At 42.6% G+C, this 18,798-nt stretch overlaps 1 protein-coding gene across 1 annotated transcript in view; it reads right to left on the reverse strand.

The window, feature by feature from the left end:
* Positions 1 to 18,798, reverse strand: part of ADAMTSL1 (ADAMTS like 1) — a 731,209-nt gene that overhangs the window by 315,604 nt on the left and 396,807 nt on the right. The window contains exon 7 of the mRNA XM_085634733.1: positions 17,201 to 17,358. Coding sequence (XP_085490859.1) covers positions 17,201 to 17,358 — 158 coding nt within the window. The remainder of the gene's footprint in view (positions 1 to 17,200; positions 17,359 to 18,798) is intronic.

Here is an 18,798-nt window from a genome sequence, read left to right on the forward strand (position 1 = left end):
ACTGTTATGCTAAGGTTGATATATTTGAATCTGTTTCAAAATTCACAATAAACAGACTAACCAGAATCCAGCTGCGGACCTTGGGTTTAATAATGAGTTGAGGAGTTCCTTAGCTCTCATGCTGCTTAAAAAGAACCATCGACAAAATGTTGCTACAAATTTCCACGCTAGCATACCTTTTGACCATGTAACTCAGCATAGATGCAGCTGTCCTTGACCTGTACAGCTGTTATTACAATCTGCACTTTTCCACCACTTTGAATTTTTAGTCCTTCACTTTCTGTGGAGCAATTGTCTAGTCCAACTTCCCTCGTACATCAAAGTGTTGGCACTCGCATAGTCCATGTGGAGGTAGATGTGCCATTGTTCTCTTGCTCTAACACTGTTTGTTATCTGGTTAAGCGTATATGTCTTTGTATGTACTTGTTTCTAGTATACGCGTTTGGAGAGGGGAATAATAAAAATGTTGGAGTTTTTTTAGATGAGTTTGAACGAGGACGGAGAGGGTTTAACTACACATCTACACAACTGAAAACAGGAGAGAGAGATTGTTAGAAAGTGTTCATGCATATTGTTTTACTTTATTTATTTTGTCATGTTACTTTGTTCATTTATGTATGTATGTCCTCATTTGTGATGTTTGGTGAAGCACCACTTAAGACAGAGGCCATTGAAACATTGATCGGAGCTCCTTTTAGGTATGGCTTGACAGCGCACCTCTCACTAGACGGGATGTAATCAAAAAAGGGCTTTTAGGAGCTTTACAGAGAGGAACTGTGGCTCTGTCCAGATGTTGGTTCATCTAAGTACAGTTTCTGAATTGACCAAAGCTTGAGATTCCACACAAAGAGTGCTTATCCTCCAAGCAGCTTTCATCATTCGTTTTCTAAGCTGTGTGAGCCAGGGATCTTTGTCAAGTCAAGTTATTGTGTTATAACATGAGCTTGACCTAAAGCCCTACATGCCTCAACAGTTTCTTCTCTGGCAGCAGCACAGATGGGAAAAGGGCAGTCAAGAGGAACATGGTGCTGCCCAGCCCTTCCCTTTTGATCATCAACATCAGAGATATGTTAACATGGCACTCTTTAAGAGAATCGTGTTTTTTTCTTTCTAATTCATACTTTAAAGGATTATTGGCTTGAGAGATGTGCATGTAAATTCTTTTTTTTAAACTCGCTGAATCCACTTTGCTTATTCTTCTCTCTAAATCCCTTCTCATGGTCCTGTCAATCTTACTTCATCGACCATTACATCGGCAGTCATTACCTGAAGGTAAGTATATTGTGAGTATGTTTACATAACAGTTTTTTTACATGTCTAATGCATTTACTTCACTGGCAACTTTGTAAGTATTATTTCTAGTTTAACATATAAGTAATTTATTAATTTTAATTTAGTAATTGATATTTTTAAATTACAATACTATCATATTTAATTTGTCTTCAGCTTTTTATATATTGCATTAATTTATTTATTTATTATACTGTAATTTTAAATTACTTTTCTCTGAACCCTGACAAAACCCTTACTACACCTTAACGCTACCCTTACCTGAAGCATACAAACTTCTAACTATTGCTTAATGCTACCCTTCCCTACACTCTAAAAATGCTTACTACCCCTTAACACCACCCTTTCTAGAACCATCAATACTCCTTTCTACCACCTAACGATACCGTTCCATAAATCCGTAAAAATACATACTATACCTTAATACTACCCTTTCCTAAACTGGAAAACCTTACTATCTCTCAATGTTACCCATCCTTGAACCCTAAAAATCCCATACTACTCAATCACGCTACCTTCTCTGAAACCTAAAAGCTACTTACTATTCCTTAACGCTACCCTTACCTGCATCCTAAAATCACCTAGTTTTGCTTAATGCCACCTTTCCATGAACCATAAGAACTCCTTATTATCCCGTATTGCTGCCCATCACTGAACCCTAAACAACCTTTACTACCCCTTACAGCTACCCATCTCTGAACCCTAAAAATCCCTTCATACCCTTTAATGCTACCTTTCTGTGAAGCCTAAAAACGACTTTCTACTTTTTAAGGCTACATTTCCCTCTATCTTTAAAACTCTTTACTACTTCTTACTATTGTATGAACACTCCATACTACCCCTGAACACTATCCCCCCAGAACTAAAAAAACTCTTATTACCCCATAATTCTGCTGTCCCTAAACACAAACATCTTACTACCCCTAAACGTGTCCTATCCATGAACCCTCAAACGACTACTATCTTCTAGTGCTACTCATACCTGAAACCTAAAAACGTGTGCTACCCTTTAATGCTACATATCCCTGAACCCTAAATCCCCTTTACTATCCTTTAATGCTACCTTTCCATGAAGCCTAAAACTTCTTATTACCGCTTAACGCTACTCTTCTGCGAACACTAAAAATCCTTCTACCTCTTAAAGCTACTCATTCCTGAACCCGGAAAACCCCTTACCACGCTTACAGCTGCCAAATCCTGAACCCTAAAACCCCTTACTACTCCTCAACACTACCCTTCACAGAATCCTAAAAGCTTAGCTTAGCTTAGTTTAGGGATACCTTTATCTGAACTCTAAAAACCATTACTATCCCGTTAACTCTACCCATTCCTGGCCCCAAGAAAAGGTAATCTTCCATGAACCCTAAAAGCCCCACACTACCCCTTAACACTACTCTTCGCAGAACTCAAAATGATTTTATTTTCGATGAACTTAAACAGCTGTTTGTCACACTCAGTTATTTTTCTCCTATGTCCATTCTACACAGAAAGTAATATTGTTTGCTACTTTCTCCCAGCATTTGCATAGCCAGTGATGTAGGCTTTAATCTGATAAACAAACTTTGTGCATACAATGCTTGCAAACAGCATTTTTGGGTTTGTGTTTACATTTGTGGGCAGATTAAAGCCTGATTTTTGGCTTCTCCAATGCTTTCTTATTTCACTGGTCAAGTTGACTAATGCCACACAAAGGCTTGGATCCCACTATGCAATGCGATGCTGATACTTTTGGCAGATCATGTCACATGTCATCAAACATTTATTCAGGGCTCTGAAGCTCACATCCAGTTGCTTATGATGATCTATGGTCGTTTGATCAAAATGCCCTGGGTAGAACAGTTTCAGGAATCCATCGTTTCCATGGTGATGAAAAAGCATAGAAGAAAAGACAATACCAGTCACCAGCATTTCTGGTGGTCATGATCCAGACTTCTGATAAGTGCCATTTTGACCCATTGGTTCACTGCTGCCTTAATGAAGATTGCAAAAACAACAGTTGATGGACAGAATGCAGAACAATGTCATACATTCACCCCAGTGCAGAGATCTGGGCCTAAATCCATAATTTTTTTGCTCACCATGCCATTCCAGTTTGAACCCAGCCATATGCAAATCAGTCTTGACCCTGTGCCCCATGGGAACAGTCCAGTCCAAACTGCCAAGCCAGGTCCTCCCTGGACTGGAAATAAGCATCCTAGGATTAGTTTCAGGGTTTCACCCTCTTCAGCCAGGATAGCATGATTCCAGTGACATGGAGAGCACGGGACCCACGTCTGGGCATACCCGTCCCACTCGGGGTGACAAATGCAAATACAAAAGTTGATGGACAATATGCAGACCAATGTCATATATTCACCCCAGTACAGAGATCTGGGCCTAAATCCATCGTTTTTTTGCTCACCATGCCCAGACGTGGGTCCTGGGCTCACTGTGCCACTGGAATCAAGCTATCCTGGCTGAAGAGGGGTGAAACCCCAAAACCGGTCCTAGGATGCTTGTTTCCGGTCCAGGGATGACCTGGCTTGGCAGTTCGGGCTGGACTGTTCCCATGAGGCACAGGGTCAAGACTGATTTGCATATGGCCAGGTCTAAACTGGGGTGACATGGTGAGCAAAAGAATGATGGATTTAACCCAGATCTCTTGACTGGGGGTGAATGTTTTGCTTTGTTCTGCTTTCCATCCATCAATTGTGTGTCTTTTGCCTTAATGATGATGGCATGGGCCATGTTCCCAGAAGTTCTCGCTGAGGTCAAAAGCTCATCGGATAAAGCTGATGAGATATTTTAACATGGGGCACTTGATGAAATCCAACCTGATGAAGAAATCGGCTGACATAATTGGCATCTTACTAATACAAGAAAGACCCTTCTTTAGGTTCATTTTAATCACAGCAATGTCTACCCAGTCCTAAAGTTCATGAGCTACAAAACCGTCCAATCTGACCAGGTCTGAAAGCTAAAACCCTTCACTATCTCAAAATAGCACTCCCAGTCCCTTCTCCCAGTTGTCCTGAAGTGTGACCTTCGAGCAGGTGCGCTCTGGCATTAGCTTCCATCCGAAAAAAGTATCTGAAAACTAGGCCCTGGATCCAAAACATGTTTTAGAGCTTGGCAGACAAATTCCTTAAGGTCCTTCTGACTTCCTGAAAAAATACTTTGATTTTGATGGGGTTCCCATATTGTGTTTTATGTACTGTGGCTTCAGGCCATGCTCTTTTATGTTACCCTTGCGATAGAAAAGAGCACAAATTGGAGGAAACAACTTTAGTCTCTTTGCCAGTACAAGGAAATGCAGGGCCGCCTAATGATATAGTTGTTTCTTAAACACATGGCTCAAGTCACTAGGTGAAAAAAAGCAATCCCACCCTAGTGACTATAGCAATAATATTGAATCTTTATGGCACTTTTTCCGCATTGATTTTATTGAAATAGTTTCCATTCATGGATAGTATTGTTTACTTTAACAAATTGATTGAATGCCAGCCTGACAAGAGATGGCCTCAAGGGATTGGAGATCTCAACTGATGTTAGGAATGAAGGAGCGGCCCTGCTTCTGAAGCAAAGGAAACCTTTATAACTTCAGAAAGGAACAGGCATATTTGAATGGCTCTCCAGAACATGCAGTAGTCATCTATCAGTCAAATTGGAGAGCAAGTGGGGGTTTCACAGTTCAGAATTTAGAGCAGAGATGAAAGTCCATCCCTCCATTACCTTCCTGTGTCTGAAAATGTATTTACAAATTACATATATTTATGTAAGTGGACACATGGCCTGCTGGGTGTTTCACAAAAACATCAAGATACAGTAGAAGGTTGAGAAAACATATGCCATGGGTGGAAGATTATGGAATATCATTCTTGGACCTTGACCGTCAGTGTGCAGAGGTGGGGTTTTGAGCTCTTCTAAGAAGGTAGCAAGTTCAGCCTAAGTGTGAGCTTTTCGGAAATGAGGTTATAGATTCTGGGAGCATGCCACAAGAAGCCTCAATATTGATTTTTAAGACTTGGGAATTTTTAACTGGACAATGGGGTTACCTCTAATTTCTCTTTAGCCTCCCAATGTATGTAAGGAATTCTTCATGTATGTAGACAGCACTTTGTGGGTGATGCAGGCATCTTGAGATTTACTCTGGATTGAAGGAAAGCAAGTGACGGTCTCTTAGAAGGAAGGTGTGTATCTAGATTGTTAGCACCTCTGATGAGGTGTATCTTAGATTTGGAAAAGAGAGGATGATCGCATTTAAGCATATATGAAAGCCAATTGTAAAGAGACAGAATGATTTATAATGTGCCACGTTGACGACAATAGCTGTAACAACACTTCCACACTAGGGATTATTTATTTCCTCCTGTCATTTGAAATACACTGCGAGCAGACTAAGTAAAGCTGGTTAATGTTGTCAAGAAAAGGAGATACCCTAGCATTGAACACTGTAGCTCAGTGGAACAAAGCGATCAACGAAGATAATTGGCTAAGAAGTCAAAGATGAGAGCCAGCTGCTTCCCCAGCAATCCAAGGGTACCCTTTTAATAACGGTAAGCAGGGCAGACTGTGGAGAGGGGGAGGGGTTCTTTCCATGAGTGAAGTATAATGTTAGAGAGAGTTCCTTTTTTGGGATTGAATTTCCGACTATTTTGATCAATACAAAAGTCATGAGCTGGAATATGGGCGAGATGGGGATTGTTGTTAAAAGAGAAATCAGATATTTGGGGGTAAGGATTACCCAAAATATTGCCGATCTTACTAAAGTTAATTTTGACCGGGTTAGAAAAGAGATTTGTGCCAGTATTCAGGGGTGGATGCATCTTCCGCTAACTCTGTTTGGTAGAGTGAATCTAGTTAAAATGATTTTGCTTCCGAAATTAACCTTTTTGTTTGATTCTATCCCCCTATCATTTAGAAAAGAATGGTTTCTTAAGTTACAGGGGGATATAAGTTCGTTTATTTGGGCATCAAAAGGGTTGCGAATCTCCTGGCGTAAATTAAGGAGGAGGCTGTTAAAGGGAGGTTTAGCTCTTCCTGATTTTAGACTTTATTCTTGGGCCTTTTCCCTAAAAAATGGTAGAATGTTATTGGATACTCCCCTGGATTCAGAAATAGGTAGAATGTTCAGAGCAATGCTTATTAAGGAGAAGGGAGCAGAAGTTGGTTTCATGTTTAAATTTGCAGACCCAAAATACTTTAAGAAGATAAGGTTGAAGACGCTGAGGGAGATGGCTGAAACATGGTTTAAGATTAGGAAGGTGTTAAATATACCATATTTTAGCCATTGGGCCCCTATCTGGGATGCCCCAGGCTCCTCAAAGTGGACTAAAGACTCACTGGCTGTTCCTTTGAAAGAAGCAGGCATTATAAGATGGAAGCATATGCTGCTGGAGGGCCAATTGGTTTCGTGGAACTGGTGCGAGCTGGTCGTGGGCCCAAGGCTTTCAAGGTTTAAATTTCTCAAAGTGCAAAGCAGGTTTCAGACTATGGGAGGAAATGTAGGAAAATCATATGAGTTAGAGGAAAAACTTCTCTCTGCTACAGTTGTTAAAAAAGAAATTGCTCTATGGTATTGGATGATCCTGGAGATGGAGGACGGCACATTTACCTTGCCGGCGGATCTGGGGGGAAGATGCTTGCCAGAGACCGAGCTGGAAGACCATTGGAAAGTATCTATGACTACACTTTATAAAACAGTTAAACCTGCATATCTCAGGAGGAATCATTTTTTTACTGTACATAGGGCATACTGGACTCCACGAAGGCTCTCCAAATTTGGATCAGGAAGAATGGTGGTATGTCCAAAATGTAGCAGTCAGAGTGCTGATGATCTACATATATTTTTCCATTGTCCGAGGTTACAGCTCTTCTGGGAGGCAGTAAGTAATTGTTTGACCAGCGCCTTAAACCTGCAGATTAAGGTTAGCGCTGTTTTGGTTATTTTTGGAATATTGGATTGCCAAATTTCTAAAGACAATGCAAAGTTAGTTTTTTATGCTATGCTCCTAGCGCGTAGGGAGATATGTAAGTTGTGGGTATCTCCGACATCTCCGACTCTGGATGATTGGTTAAAATCTATGAGTTACACTGCAAATTTAGACATTTCGAATCAGGGGACAGGAAGATATAAATTTTGGACTCCCTTCGTGTCTAGGGGGTTATCTGATAAAAGGGAGGGGTCCAATGATTCAGCCTTTCTCTGCCTTAGCTGTGCATAGTCCTTCATGTGTATGCAGAAGGATATGGGATAAGGTCTATGTTGGACAGAAAGAGGAGCGCTCCATAAAAGGTATTTAGTTTGCTACCTTGGGAGCTTAGACCTTCCCTGGCATGGCGAATGAGGCTAGATAACCCATGGCTGGTATCGATAGAAAGACAAAGGGTGAAGCAGGGCAAATGAGGACATAAAAATAAAAAAAAATAAAAAAAATAAAAGTCATGAGCTTGAAGAAATTGAGATATGGGCCACACTCCTTGCTTGAACAGTTATTGTTTATGAATATGAATGAAGAACTGTATAAGAGCCTACCACCAGCAATGTGATGGAATCAGCGGTTAAGAATACTTGGAGAAAAAGACCAGGATGGTTGGACTCCTTAGTTAACTGCACATGACTGAGAAAAATACAAAAAAGGCTAACTCTCTGACCTCTCTGCTCCATGAAGGAAAACAGCTAAATCAAGTGAGTTCTAGGAGGGAGGTTCTAATGCTTAGTTCTTCAACAGTCTCCTATTGGCTTCAGAACGGCTGAGGGCGGGGCTAGAGAACTGGAAACTATGAAAGGTAAACAGGCCTCGTATTCCCCTTCCTATGTTCTGTTCTTGCTGCTGCTTTTGAGGCCCCTTAGACCATGAGTAGTAGATTCTTAGATAGGGCTACCAAATGGCAAACAAGGGTAGCAACTACTTTTCCTACCTACTCCCAATTAAGTCCCATTAATATTAACCCCTCTGCTTAGTCAATGACACAAAACCCCTAGATGGTAAAAGTGTACACCACCAAACAGAAAAAACATCATTTGTCATAAAGCAAAGTCAGGTCATTGTCACTGCTGACATTACCTCCTGACCATAATGTCATCCACAGACAAGCCTTGGCCGTCTTTGTCCCCTGCACAAACAAAACAGTACAAGTAAAATCCAGAGAGGCATTCCCCTCACTATATGTTTTAGGTGGCTACCAGCTAAAGAAGCTGTGCCTCAAATGTCATGATAAATATGTCAGCTTGATGGGATCAAGTAACCGTATAAGAAAATATATATGTAGCAAATTATATGCAGAACTAAGGGATGTGGAGGCACCAATGAATGAGTAGAAAATTTGCGAAATCAGGCTTAACTAGGTGGAGTTGTTTTCATTAATATAAATGGACCTGGAGAGGGAAATATATAGTAGGGATTCTGTATATGAAAACGGATTGAATTCAGTCTGGTAACAGAAAAGTATCTTCAATAACACACAAGATCAATGCCGGAAACACACTGAAGGGTATCTCACAGTGAAGATTTGTGAAAGATTCACACATGTATTTTCACTGTGTTCTAAGTCTGTACCCCTTAAAAATGCCAATATTGAACATAGGAAGCCTGTGATTTTCCCTAGTTGCCTATTCACGTGGGTTACACCTTAGGACATTGCATTTTCTCCAGCTATCTTACAGCTACTTTAGCCAATGTTCATCTTTCTGGCCACAGATAAGTTGATCTTCAGAAAGGGCTACATCAATTCTAAATGTTCATCAGTTCTTTTGCACTGATAGTGAAGGTAGAAACCTTCACTATTAGTGCAAAATAATTTATCACCATTTAGAACTGATGTAGCCCTTTCTGAATGTGGAGAATCATCTGATTTAAAATTAGGATAAGTACAGCTTCTGTCTTTTTCATGTTTTGATATATTTGTCTCGCACCATGAGCAAAGCATCAACTTTCCATTCCCTCCACCTCTCAAGAGCTTACGGACTAGGAGCCAACACATGAGTGAATGATGCAAATAGGGATCCTTATTTGAAACGGGAAACAGCAGACATGGATTAATGACACTCTCGAGATTGTGAAACTCCTGTGCGAATCTACACTTTCCTAGTTGGGTAGATTTGCTTCACTTGTCAGACCCGAGTTGTATCCTTTTCCATTGGCGTATTTACATGAGGGAGGTAGAACGGAAGTGGGCATTTTTGTAAATTTGTTTTCCAAAATCATTGTCCTCCTTCCCATTTAATCTGTTTCAGCAGGAAATCATGCTGGAAGGATAAACCACCACTCAATGGAATCTAAACAGAATAGTGATAAGTAAGAAGGTTCTCTTGCTGGACAGCGATAGGGAGGGAATGCCTCCCGCCCATCTTAGTGTTCTCTATTGTGAGCAGATTTTGATATATTTGTTCTAAGTCCAGGGGCTGTATTATACAAGTGCCCCGGGAGCGCAACAGGTGTTTGCACCCACTTAGCACGCCCCCAGGGTACTTTGTATTACAGAACGGGCAGCAGACACTTGTGTGACCCCTTCCTTAATACCGATAACGCTGGCCCACATAAAGCGCTAGCGTTATCTTCAGAAGGCGTTCCCTCATTTGCATGGGGGTGTACCCCATGCAAATTAGGACATCCATTTACCTATGCCTCTGTGCACACGCCGTATTACAGACACAGACGCAGAGGCAAAAAATCTCTCAGGAGGTGCACTGACAGTGCTCCACCTAAAAGGATGCGCACTGTCAGTGCACCCACTGATGATTGGCGTCTGGAGGGGGGAAAGACATCTCACTCACTCACTCACTGCACCCCCGCAAAGGGATCTCTATTCCCCCTTCTAAGTGCAGGCGGGTTGCCGCCTGCACTGTGAAAACACAGAGCGGCTTCAAAGCAGCTGCTCCATTTTTCAGATTAATACGCTGCCCCCAGGGCAGTGCGAGTTCGCGGCTGCCTTGGAGCAGCGCACTCATCATAATGCGGCCCATTTTCCTCCATTGCGCTGGGTGCACCTTTTAAAAGGTGCGCCCAGCGCAATGAAGGAAAATGCGCTGCATGTACAATATGGCCCCTGATGTTATTACCAAAGATTAGGAAGGAGGTGGGGGTAGAGTTTAGTCTGTAAATATATTGTGGAATGCATCCATATTATTATTCAGCCTGAGAAGACAGCAGCCTTTACAAAAAGTGTACATAAATGTATAATTGGCTGCGCTGGTAATATCTGGCAAATGTAATGCTGAGTTTCATTCAAGCGTATGTTTCTGCCTGTGTGAAAAATACAAAAAGAATTACATTGGACAATTTGTATTTTTTTTTTAATATGTTCAGTCAACATAGGATGCATTCTCGACTCATTAATAAAATAAAAAGTGTGTGCATAACTGTAAACAAATCGAGGAACTCTATTTTTGGCAGCAATGTGGAGCTTATTTCTGGCATCTGTATTATGGTTCCTTTTTCATGTGTGGATTTTGCTTTCTTTCATAACAGTCTTAGTGATATTCTCCGTCAGCAGAGCAGGGGTGCCCCCCAAAAGGGTTTTTCTAATTCACAGCAATTTCATGGAAAACGCAGCCTGTAAAAACCTATGCACTGCTTTTTTGGGACAGGCTGGGGAGCTCTCCGGGATACATGGCCTTGGATACATGTCCATGATTTAATATCAGATGGCGTTACCTTGCGCTTTCTTTGGAGTATAGCGTTCACCAGGTCCTTGGCTTCTTGGCACTGATGGGGTTTCAGAAGTGCAGAGTAAATTCTGTGTTCCATAGGCTTTCAGACCGGGAGTTCATATTGGGTGGGCATGGTCTTTCTGACCTTCAACCTCTCATACATGCACGTCTCGTCAAGAGTCTGAAGCAATTTGATCACATCCCTCCATCTTAATGGAACTTCATTGGCTCTCCTTGCCAGCCACACCATCCTCAAAAGCTGCAGCATCTTTTACAAAGCCATCACAACCAACACTCCCGCTTTCGCAGACAAGCTCAACATTTCTGGTGGTTCTCTGCACACCAGCAGCCAGAACCTACTCAGACTGCAGGCTAATAAGTGTAAAAAAACAACAACAAAAAGCAGCATGCCTTTTCCTTCTATTTTTTTTGTGCAGATTTATACAGCGCAAACTTGACCTGAAGGTATTGGAGCGCCTTACATGAGCTCAAGCTACATTGCACAACGACACATTCATTTTTGGTAGGCACACGGAGATTAAGTGATTTTCCCAGGATCACAGGATGTTGAGCCGATGCCGAGACTCAAACCCAGTTCTCCAAATCCAAAGTCAGCAGCTCTGGCTGGCAGTGGCAGCTGGTATCAGTGCAGAGTGGTGCAGGGAGGGAGGGACAAAACAATGAATAAAAATAAAAACACTTACTTGCCGCTCGCCGCATCGCAGACTCGATGCTCTTCTGCAGCGGCACTGAACAGGCTCCATGCGGCAAGTTCTGACGCTGCCCTCATGGTTTGGGAGCAGAATCCGGATTGGCCTGAGCACTGTGAATTTGCACTCCCAAAGAGACTGGGAGCCTGTGCTTTGCTTTCTCCAACCTGGCTACGCAGCTGGGTTGGAGACAACTTCAATGCGCATGTCCGTTTTGCTGTCCTGAGAAGGCTGGCCAAACCGACATGCACACTGACAGCAGTGCTGCCCACCACTCCCCCTCCGTCACGTCATCGTCGGCTCCACCCCAAAACTCATTCATGCTAAAAATAAAATGATAATAAACCTTTGTTATTATCGTTTCATTTTTTGAGTTTTGCGGCTGCTGGCAGGGGCCGGGGCTACCCTCCTTCGCCATAGCGGAGGAGCCACCGCTGCTGCCCATTACGCCACAACCTGCAACCACGATCACGCACAACATCTTCATATTATTAGGATTGCCCCCCACGCAGCTCCAATTTAGGAAAGAGTTCAAACGCAGCTCTTTACAGAACACTCCATTGCAATACATCAACATTCCACAAACCAGCTACCTCTTCTGCCACCGGTTTACGTATGCATCCCTCCGCTGCTTTTTGGCTAGGTTCGCGATGTAGAAATACCACATACATACATACATACATCTGGTCCATGTAAGTGAGGGCGGTGTGAGGAACACCAAACGTTTGTCTCAGTGCAAATGCATAATACATTAAATAAAGCTCTTCGCGTTCAACTTGGTGGATTCGCGCCACCTGAAGGCTGGGAAACGGCGACGGTGCCAAATAATCCGTTTAGGGCTTGTCAGGACACTCTTAAAAAGCAGAGAAGGGAAGCATGTTTGGGCTTGGCCATTCTGAGAATAAGAAAAAAAACCTCTGTCCCTGGAATGCCTGGCACTCGAAGAGTTTACATAGAATCTAGCGGCAGCCATCCCTGGGCCCACGTGCGCCCCAAACATATTTATCATTTTTGAGGAAACGTGTTCTGAACAGTTCTCCCCTTTTTTATATAATTTCGAGAGCACAACTCTGGCAAACTAGTGACAATCTATGATGGATAGGTTAGGGCTGTTATCAGCATGCCTGGAGCGCTCACTCAGACTGAGCTCTGACCCAGCCTCGCAATGTAAAATGATGTGTGGGGGGGGGGGGGCTGCAGAATGTGAAGAGGGGCCCCTGAGTCTCCCATATCTCACAGATGTTCATTCGCCATGAACAGAAAGGGCACCCCCTGAAGACAGCCCCTCCCTCCAATCTAGGATCCTGTACAGCTAAGATGGAGAAACTCTGACACGAATTTGAAAATGCACCAGTGAGTCAACATACGTCCAACTCTGAGTGTGCACGTGTACAAGGCCCTTGCCAGAGGGCTTATGTTTGCTTGTCAAACACATACCTTGAGTTACATAGTTTTGCTGCCTTTTACCCCAAAGGTCAGAGGTATTTCTGTGAGTTGTAAGACTGGCCTAGAAAATGTATGGAGAAATATATCGTTTTGAAAAATTTGACAACTAATGCTCCACACATGTTTAAATGAATACCCATACATTAACCAGTTACACGGCGCTAGAACCGACATCATCCGCTAAGTAGTTCCCAAATTACTGTGTTTGATAGACGACTTAAAATCTTTTTTCTAGAAGTTGATATTGTCAGGGGTGGTGTTATAGGGTGGAGACAGGGTGGCATTAATTAATTTATTGATAACGACAAAAACCTAATGGTCTTGGAGAATAGAAAATTGGTATGCAACCAGAGAAGGAAAGCAGAGAGGGAAAAGGTGAGAGAAGGATAGAGAGAGATTGGAAAGTGGGAAAGAGCAATGGAATAAAAGAATAAAAAGAGAGGGAGAGAGAGAGAGAGCAGGGGAGAGCGAGCAAGGAAAGAAAGAGAGAAAGAGAGAGTGAGAGAAGGAAAGAGCGCGAGAAAGACTGAGCGAGATGGAGCGCGAGAGCTAGGGAGAAAGGGGGGGCAAGCAAGGAAAGAGAAAGCGAGACAGACAGAGAGAGTGGAGGTGAGACAGGAAGGCTGTGAAGGAGATGACAATGAATGAGTTCTGTAGCGAGTCAGGAAAGAAATACGTGATCTGGCCGCTTCAAGCTCCATGGCGGGGTTGGATTACCACAGCTTTACTAAACATGTTCTGTTTGAAGCTAAGGAGATTAATGGTGAAATAATAGTATTCCTTTATATCCTGAATTTATGTGACTGAGTAGACCACACATGGGGATGGGAGGTAGGATTTCTCCAGGTACACCATGACAGAGAACGCAGCTGTGAAACCAGAGGGCCTAAGCAACAGAATGTATATTTTTTTACGCCTGCCAGGAATTCATAATGCAGGCGTAAATCCACTTACGTGGACAGAGATCTCGACCACGAGGGCAGAGATCTTAACAGCCATAAGTCCCATCCATTCAAGGGGAGGGAAGTGGCCCTTCCAAGGTACAGTTTGACTTGGAAGGATGGGAACGACCACAAACATGTATATTGTCATCATTCCCAAACTCCGCTCCATCCCATTCCAATCTGGTAAAGGTCGTAAATTTACTCCAGGCAATGGTTGGCGTAATTCCCCTTCCTAGGTGGGAAGGGTAAAGGATCACCTGCAGATTTGCTAGACATGTGCAGGGGAACTTTCTCCACAGGAAAAAATATTTTCCACAGAGAGGGAAAAAAGTGCGGAGTTCTCTGCTTTGGGGGAACTCCATAAAGCGGAAGTAGGTGACTGCATGGAAAGTCAAGTGAATGCCCCGGAGTAGGCCTGAACTTGTGGGAATATTTGTGAAAATAAAAAAGAAGAAAAAGCTCGGGCAAAGGCAGGGGTCTCCATGCCCAACTGTACTTGGGCCCTGAATGTTAAGTTTCATCACTTTTTACAAAAGTAGGAAGATACCCGGACTCCCTTCAATTTATTATTTATAATTTAGTTGGAAAATACCAGAAAACAGAAGCTACTAGGAAAGAAAGGCCCAGGGTTGACTTCTTGGGTGATCTTTTTAGGGATTCTAAGAAGTCTTCTGAAAGCATTATCTTGCTCGAAATTACTGGAACAAATGTCTGATGTATTGGCAAAATCAATACCTACCTTCAGTTGCAGCATTTTCACATTTATGCTCTTTGCTACAAGCTACCATGAGAAAAAATTAATTCAGTCTTCAAGCCAAAATATAGTCCCAAATTCTCTTCAAATCATCATCGACGAATCTGGTGACCTTTGGGTGAAACAAAATGAACTAATGCACAAAATGCTGCAACCAAATATAGTGATTGCGTCGCGAAGACATAGGATGTTATTCTCGTGACACATAGGATGGATTTATATTCCTAATGATCCTTTCATAATATTAATCGGGCTTAGGGCCTACTTTAACTTGCCCACCGGCACCCTTTGTGCACTGACACGTAAACTCAGGGTAACCTTTTTAATGGCGATTATTTCTGGAGCTGTGTGTGTGGCATCAAAATGCACTAAGAATCTTTTCTTAATTGAGTCCCTAGTCGGTTGGAATACTTTTATTTCCCTCAAGGTATGCAGATCATGTCCTGAGTTGGCCTAAGTATTGTAGACCAGAGCACCCCAGGAGTCAGAACAGTAGCCACCTGCAGGAATGTCCCTTCAGAAGCAAGAACTCTGGGTTGCTTCACTCTCTAGAAGGGTCGACTCAGCTCTCTATTCTTCAGGGGTCAACAAAGAGGGTACCCATTCCACCATGCAACAATCCCTACTCACATTCAAAGAGGGTACCCATTCCACCATGCAATAATCCCTACTCACACTTAAAGAGTGTATAAATACCAGTATAAGCAGAGCAATAAATGTACATTTATGAAGCAATAAGTACACAATTAAATATGTATCTCAACATAGAGAAAGTACCTGTAAAATTGAACATCAGCCCCCTCCAAGTTAGCTACTTTTTAACATTGTATAAGCTTCTTGAAAATAACTTTGTGTTCTTACAACTTTTTAAATTATAAAATAGGAGCACCACTATATTGTCCCCTAAATCCTTCTCTTTTTTTCTGTCTCTCTCAACTCACCACACAAATGAACAACCTATCTCATTAAAGCAATATATACAGTATGTGTTTTGTACCAATTAGTGTGGGCTGTTTTGATAAGATATTCACATTTACTTATGCACTGGAGAATCCTTTGCTTCTCAAAAGCCAAACGCAAAGCTATTTTTTTGGAACGCCAATTATACACTGCTGTCAGGGGGGACAAAATAGTGGGTGGGCACCAGGTATTCAGTGGATTACTTAGCTGAAGTACAAGTGTGCGGAGCCTGCTGTCTCCTAAGTTCTTAAATGTGGCTGTCGCCATGCTGTGCAATAGTTGATCGCAGAGCTAGGGGTCTGTTTGGTAGTTTATGGCAAGGTTCCTCATTGTATTGCGGTGTTAGGGCATGTTGGCATTGTTAGAACAATCCCATCATTTAACAAAGTACTCTGCAGTCCCGTGGCAACCAATGCAGTATCCTGAAACTCAACACTGGGTGCAAAGCCCCCCCGCGGTCAAAAGAAGGTGGATAGCAGCATTTGGATCCTGCATATAGCGCCTTTCGATAGTTCATTGTTGTTTAACCAGGTGCCAACCACATCTGGATGTGGATCCTTAGACATATAGATAGAACGCAACAAAACTGTCAGAACTTGAAAAACTATCCTTGAATAACTGCACCGATTTACAACTTGATATCCACAAAAGCATCATACAGGAACCCCGATGTGCACACTGAATATCGACCCCAGAATATCGATGAGACACAAAACTGAGGATAAAATGTCAAAACAAATATAGAAAGGTAAGTAAGTAAAGATATTCTATACCTGACTCTACTTATAGGTACCTACGCAGTACATATATCTTCAAAGAATGAACCCAAAAAAGGCCAAACAAGCCAAACTCGACCAGGCGACTGGTCGAGTATGGCTCATTTGGTTCGTTCTGCAATCTTGCTCTGCTGGTGGGGACATTTATAGTGGGCCGCCGGGATACCCTCTACGCGAGCCCTGGTCAAGGAGCAGGGAGACCCTTTTTCTCGGAACCACCAAAAAATATCTTCAAGTGATGTAGATGTGGAGTTAGGAATAGTAAATCTATACTTCCCTATATGCGCTTAATTTCCAATGTTAGGTCCTTGATTTCTGTCCACAATATTCTTGCACAACAATATTCTGGAGGTCAATATTCAGTGGTACAATCACACCCAGGTTTACCATTAGTGGCATGAGCTCTTTGGTGACTAAAAATGATGTGCCGGCAGGGCTGGGGAACAGCATTGTCTGCAGGTAATGGGGTCCTTTATGCATGGCTTCCATCTTGGTTTCATGTAACTCTACCCTAGACACTAAAACACTACCATGGGGCTCTGAGACATTTGAACTAGCTCTCATCCGGACCACGTTTGAAAACGTATGCTCTTTCACAACCTCATTCTTTGATGATCCCTGCATTGGTTATATGTCAATATTCATTTACATGAATACCTTTTAATACTCCTCATGTTGACATCACTCACCTTGATAATGAAATCAGCAGAGAGTGGCCCGGCCATCCTTAGTATCTCCTTGTCGGGAAAGCGCTGGAAATCGACGCTGGTGTTGTCCACTAGGAAAGCTCCTGTAATGCTGAGCCTGTCCTCTCCTTTGACACCCTGCAGAGTTTTGGTTTCCAGATCTGGGCAAGAACAACAACATTATCAAGACAACAGAACATTCTCCAACTCCTAGGGCAGACAGAGAACATATATTCCAATAGTGTGTGAATGTTTGAACCCTTTATCCACATTATATTCCCCTAAAGCTTTTTCGGTGAATCAGTGTGTTACTCCTGACTTTAGTGTGAATTACCTCTATGTTGAAGAGCTCAATTCTGGTTGAATGTGCTAATGTTGGATTGAAGAGGCCCGCTGATTGCTAAAAGGGAAGGCGGCTGCATGAAAGCCAGATTTAAGTGGAGTCAGGGCTATGGGAACAGTGAACAGGATATAGCTCTGGGAAAGTGGGATAGGAATATGGACTGGGCGATAGTTGTTGACTTCCATGATCTTTGGGTTTCTTGACATTGGCCTTGGAAGAGAGATTGGATTCTATATCTAAGCCAAGAAACTTGACGAAACACAATACCAACAGAGACGTATATGCTAAAACTAAGTGTGGGTGGAAGTTGCGGAATTTGAATCAGTGGAATTCCACAGAGTAACATTAAAACTCTGCGAGATTTTACGGAGTTCTGCCAACGGGCAGCAATTGGCACGTTGCGTTGCTGGTGCTGTTATTTAGAGCCGGGAAGTCGTTCCGCACTGAAAAATCAGTGGGAACAGCACCAAGCGACACTCCAGTGGGCGCAGCTACTCAGTTGATTTTGCTGTATCACAAGCAGATTTTCTATGTGAGGAGCAGATTTGTAACTGCGAATGGTCAAGATCGCCTGCATTCCAAAAATCTCATCGGGAACTGCGGTAGGGGACACCAAATCTCGCTCGCCAACTTATCATTCTGGACCCACGTGCAAGAAAAAATTCCTCTATGATTGATTGGTGGAATTTAGACGGACCTCCACATTAGAAGAGTAACACGGTGTTGCCAAAATTCCTGCTGGGCAGAATGGTGTGTTTCACCCACCCCTAGCTAAAATAAGAAGGTTTAGTGAATAGTGAATAAGGTTCCAAAATGTTGCTGATGGCACGGATATCAACCAGTGGCTCACGACAGCTGAAGCTTTCTGAAAGTAGAATCTAATTGATAAGGTGTTCTAACAAAGATTTTACATTCCAAAATAACCTGACCACAATGATGAACATAGCAGATGGCTTGGACTAGTGTCAGGTCTGCGGGTATAGTCAGAAAAAGTTGTGTTTGTTCCATTAAATATGCACAGTACGGTGGACCTGTAGACTTTGAAGTGTGACCTCTGAGCTGGGCGCTGGACATATGAAGCACCTAGGAATTAGAATCTATCATACTGGGGCCACCTTGATGGGGGGAAACCTGGGCAGGAATAGTGGCAACACTGAGAATGAGAATGGAACACACGCCTGTTGTCATTGATGGGTAGGACTGCACCTACCAAGGAAGCTATAGTTGGGACAGGAATGTCCCCTGCTTGGTAAACAGG

The sequence above is a fragment of the Triturus cristatus genome, chromosome 2_1 (genome assembly GCF_964204655.1).
Source record: "Triturus cristatus chromosome 2_1, aTriCri1.1, whole genome shotgun sequence".
Classification (NCBI taxonomy): Eukaryota; Metazoa; Chordata; class Amphibia; order Caudata; family Salamandridae; genus Triturus; species Triturus cristatus.